The sequence below is a fragment of the Triticum dicoccoides genome, chromosome 6A (assembly GCF_002162155.2).
Source record: "Triticum dicoccoides isolate Atlit2015 ecotype Zavitan chromosome 6A, WEW_v2.0, whole genome shotgun sequence".
In the NCBI taxonomy this organism is placed as follows: Eukaryota; Viridiplantae; Streptophyta; class Magnoliopsida; order Poales; family Poaceae; genus Triticum; species Triticum dicoccoides.
This window is the reverse complement of record NC_041390.1, coordinates 571,443,088-571,447,896: the sequence shown is the minus strand read 5'-3', so window position 1 is coordinate 571,447,896 and position 4,809 is coordinate 571,443,088. Positions and strand designations below refer to the sequence as shown.

The following is a 4,809-nucleotide window of genomic DNA, read 5'->3' as shown; positions in this document are numbered from 1 at the left end:
AAGCGCTCGGCCATGGGTGCTGGAGACGGCGAGAGAGAGGAGAGGGAGGAACGACGACGGCGAGAGAGACGAGAGGGAGGAACGACGACGACGAGAGAGTACGAGTCGCCGAGTGCACTGGGGCGCGTCTTATATAGGCCGACGCGCCGCCCGTGCGCGAGCCGCCGTGAGTACGCGTGGCGGGCGAGGGAGGGCGAGGGACGCGCGTCATCCGGTCTTCACTGCGCCGCCCTTGAGGCATCAATGGCGCAGGCTGACCGGCGCGGCAGCGCGGCAGCTTTGGCATTGATTCGCCGCGGGAAACGAGGCGATGAGGACGACGAAGGGGCGAGAAGAGGGTAGAGTTGTTGACGCGGCGGGCCCGCGGCTGTTTCGCGCCAAAACAGTTCGCCCCGGCGCCCCGGGTGCCCCCCAGCACGCCGGGTTCGGCCTGGATCCGCCGGTGCTGTTTTCGGCCCCAAGCCGGCGAAAATCGGGCTCCTGAGGACGCGACCGGGCCGATTTTTCGGCGCCGGCGCAAAAAAAATGCCTGGGGAGGCCTTCCTGGGGCGCGGCTGGAGATGCCCTTACCTTCTAGCCATTGGTACTCCACATCTTCATGGAGAATTTAATTTCAGCGGGTCCACGTCGGAGACAGCGGGACAGTCGTATAAGCATTTCTTGCAATAAAGCGCATCTGCTCTCTATAGTTCCACATGGAAAAGTTTGTAGGATACATCTATCTTCCTGCCATGCACCAAAGTGCGCCTCATGTCACAACACGAACATATCACCTTAATCCAAGCTAACCGAGAAACGTATGCTAAGAAACATAACGGCATTTTAGCTCTCATAAATGGAAAAGAAAAGAGAAGACAGAGACAAATACTGAAATACATGTACGGATATGCCAAGCTCATGCATCACCCACTTCCTCGCTGCAGGCCCGATCCTTCCGGCTGGCCACGTCCGCCAGAAACCGGGCAAACGCCAAGCGCGACGACCCGCCGTCGTTGCAAGCCACAGCCGCGGCATCTTTGCACGCCGCCGCCCGCGACCTGAGCTCACTACCCTCCTCAGACTCCATCACAAGCCTTACTTTGGCCTCCACCTCGCCGGCCTTGACCAGGCCCTGCTGCCACCCAACCATCTCCTTGGCGATCCCCATGTCCCCCACCATGTGCAACTTGTTCATCTTCTGCTCCGAGTACAGCGGCCAGCACAGCATCGGCACGCCCGCCGTGACGCCCTCCAGCACCGAATTCCACCCGCAGTGCGTCACGAACGCCCCCGTGGCCTTGTGGCGGAGGACTTCCACCTGTGGAGCCCACAGCTTGACGACGAGGCCACGGCCGTTGGTTCGCTCCATGAATCCGTCCGGCAGGAGAGCGTTGAGGTCCGGGTCGACACCGGGGTGGTCGCTGGCGGGGGCTCGCACAACCCACAAGAAGCGGTGGCCGGACTTGTCGAGCCCGACGGCGATCTTCCTGAGCTGCTCCTCAGAGTGGTTTCCGGTGCCTATGCTCCCGAAGCAGAGGAACACGACGCTGCGGTCCGGTTGGCCGTCTAGCCAGGCGAGGCACTCGTGCCGCTCTTTTACCCCGGCGTCGGCGATGCTGCCGACAAATGCACCGACGCAGTACACTGGAGGCAGTACCCTGCCGGGGACACACAAAGGGTCCCTGAGAGCAGCCACCGCACGAGCCTCCAGCGACTCGAACGTATTCACCAGCGTGCCGTCGGCCTCCGGGATCCGGCACAGCAAGGCCATCGTCGCCTTGTATGTGTCGCTGTCCAGGTCCTCGAGCACCTCGCCCAACAGGTGCGAAGCCGGGATGGGTGGAAGGCCGAAGAGCTCGAGAGGGGTGTCTCCCAGCTCCTTGAAGCTCGGGCCGCCCTCTGCGAGGATCGTAGGGAGCTGGGCGAAGGCGGCGGCGCTGGAGGTGAACATGGTGTACCCGGGGATCCCGGGCCTCTTCACGACGCGGAGTGCCTCGTTGGACACCGAGTCGACGACCACATCGTGGACGTTCCGGGCAAGCATGGAGCAGAGGAAGTCGTGGAGGCGCTCGTTGTAGCGGCTGAGGAGGTCGAGGTACCTGACCATGAACCTCGCGTCGTGGGTCAGCTTGGGCGTGTCCTTCACGGCCCGGAGCGTGTGGAAGCGGACGGACGGCATGGAGGCGGCGACGCGGCGGACGACGGCGCCGAAGGCGATGTCCTCCTTGACGGCGGGGTCAATGAGCGCGACAGAGACGGCGTAGCCGTGGTCGTGGAGGGCCCTTGCGAGCTGCATCATCGGGACATAGTGGCTCACGAAAAGGCCAGGGTACAGAACGACCGTCTTCTCCTTCTCCATGGGCTCTCTCTCTCTCTGAACGCAGGGAGGATATGAACTGGTTACATGTAACGAGCAACGCTTGGATCTTTGGTTGTTTGTGGTTGGTGAGCGATCCAAATCATAGATGAACAGCCGCCCTTCACAGTGCCGCTCGATCGCCGTACGCTCTCTCACCAGCATGAATAGAGCGTGGTCACTTATAAATGTCTTGCGAGGGAGGCTGTGGAAGAGTAATGCTACACCCACTTAAGGCTACTCGAGCACCCTTGTGTGCAGAGACCACTGCAACATTAAGAGCATCTCCGGCCGTTCGGCCCCAGCGGACCCGGCAATGTGGTTTGGACAATGTGCCCGTGGTTTTTTCGCCCTGGAGGCAATGCAGTTCGCAGCCGTGCCCTTAGGTTTCGGCCCCAAAACGCATATAAGTTCAAACTTATCTTTTCTCGCTGCCAAAAAAAACGCCCTAAGTTCGGCGATCATCATGCCACAGTTCGGCGATCAAACATAAACGATAGTTCGGCGCTCAAAAGGAAGGACGCGTAGACAAAGAAATGCATCAAACGACGGGCTCCTGGGTGTGGGACTGGCCGGCGTTGGCGACGGCGTGGCTTCTGTGCGCGGGCTGTTCGACATCGCCGTGGCTTCTGTGCCCGCGCTGTTCGGCGTCGCCATGGTTCCTGGGCTGGGCGTCGGCGTGGCTTCACCACTCGGGCTGGGCATCGGCGTGGGCGTAGGCGCGGTGGTCGAAGGCATCTGGTTCAAGACGAGGCGCGCTCTGCCAGGTACCACGCCTTGACCTGCTCGTCCATCGTCGACATGTCTGCCCCACATCAAGAAAGCCAGGTCGGTGTTGCTTTTCTTCACGGCGACGTTGGTCCGGAGCAGGTCGAGTTTAACAACGTTGTTTGTCATAAACGCCGACCACCACGCCTTCGATTTCTCCTCCCTCTTGGCGGCGTGGTCCTTGGCGTCGGCGATGCACTATTGATCAACGCTTGCAGCCGCTCGGCAGCCGGTGCAGCGTCCTTCGCCGTCTTGGCTTTTTTGTTGCCGTCAGGGCGCCCATTTGCCGCCCCCGGGGCGGGCGCGTCCGGCTTGTACGTCTCATTGGCCTTGGCGAGGGTGCGCCAGACGTCCGTCCACTTCTTGCACTTCTCGATCCGGGTGAACACGTGCAGGTACTTGAACTCGGCGTCGCTGCTGTCCTGCCGGTACATGGTGAACATCCGAACCATCTGCGCAGCCGAAGAACAAGTGTCGGTGACATATACGGCGAATAGAAGCGAGAGCCGGCGGCTGTGCATACCTGACCCTCGACGTTGGTGCTGCTTTCCGGGCGAGCCGCAATCTCTTCGACGATCCCATGTCATTTGTTGCAGGCCGTCTAGATGATCCCAATGGTTCACCATGGCCTTTGGGCTGCGTTGCATGTGGATGGTGGTGAATTAGGGGTCGACCAGCTTGCGCTCATCGAACGCCGACTTGATGTGCATCAAGTACATGTCGGCGTTCTAGTTTGCGCCGGTGACTGGGTCGATGCTGACCGTCTTCCATGCTTCGACAAGGCACTCGTCTTCTTTGGACGTCCACTTGGCGCGCGGCTCGCCCGTCCTGCCCCCCCCCCCCCGCTTCTTTTTTCCTTTCCTCACCGACGCCGGTGTCGGCTCCATCTCCTCCTCCTCGCCGTCGTCGAGCTCGTCGTCCATGTCGCCGGTGGTGTCCATTGTGTCGTCTTGCGCGTGGAACCCGGGGTCGGAGGCGGCGGCAGCCGATCCGCTCGTGATGATCTCGTCCATGTCAGCTTCTGTCATGTCGGGGTGGCTGAAATCTGACGACGAGGTCTGCGGGAAGGGCAGTGCGCCATGGTGTAGAGGCAGCATCGGGGAGGCTGTGTATGCCGGCGGTGAGTAGTTATACTGGGGATACTAGACGCCGGCGAACGCGGGTGAGGGAGTGCACTGGTCGGGGTTCAGACCGGATGGGGAGGCGCGTTGGCCATGTGAAAAGGTGATGTTGGGGCGAATCCACCATGCACATCGCCGTTGGAGTAGCCAGGCGAGGATGCGTACCCCAAGTGTGATGGTGGCGGCAAGAAGCTGGTGGGCGACGCGACGCTCTGCTGGCTCCACGCAGCTTGTGGGCCGTGGCCGCCGGGCGGATTCATCATCCTTGCGCGAGACGCCTCTGCCTGCTCCGCCGCCGCCGACGCAGCCACGTCCCGGGCCTTCTTTGCATTGAGCCTGTTCCGCCGGTCGGTGGCGACAGCCTCCCGGCGCTGAACCTCTGCCCTCCACTCGACATTCTACATGCCCGGCGGTTTTGCCATCGGCGTCCTCGGCTTCCTCTGCTTTGGCTGACTGGAATTGGCAGCGGCAGCCGCGTGGGAGGCCGAGTACTTCTTCGGCGGCATGACGCGATGGCGGCCGGATGGCGGAGAGCGGGAGTAGAATGGCAGGAGGAGAGGGCAGAAGGGGGGAGCAATGGAAAGG

The 4,809-nt window shown here is 61.7% G+C and overlaps 1 protein-coding gene across 1 annotated transcript; it reads right to left on the bottom strand.

Annotated features, from left to right (window-relative positions):
* Window positions 1–690: 690 nt before the first annotated feature.
* LOC119314270 (anthocyanidin 5,3-O-glucosyltransferase-like) lies at window positions 691–2,475 on the bottom strand. The gene has a single exon (XM_037589012.1). The coding sequence runs from the start codon at window positions 2,336–2,338 to the stop codon at window positions 896–898; it is 1,443 nt and encodes a 480-aa protein (XP_037444909.1). The 5' UTR covers window positions 2,339–2,475; the 3' UTR covers window positions 691–895.
* Window positions 2,476–4,809: the final 2,334 nt, after the last annotated feature.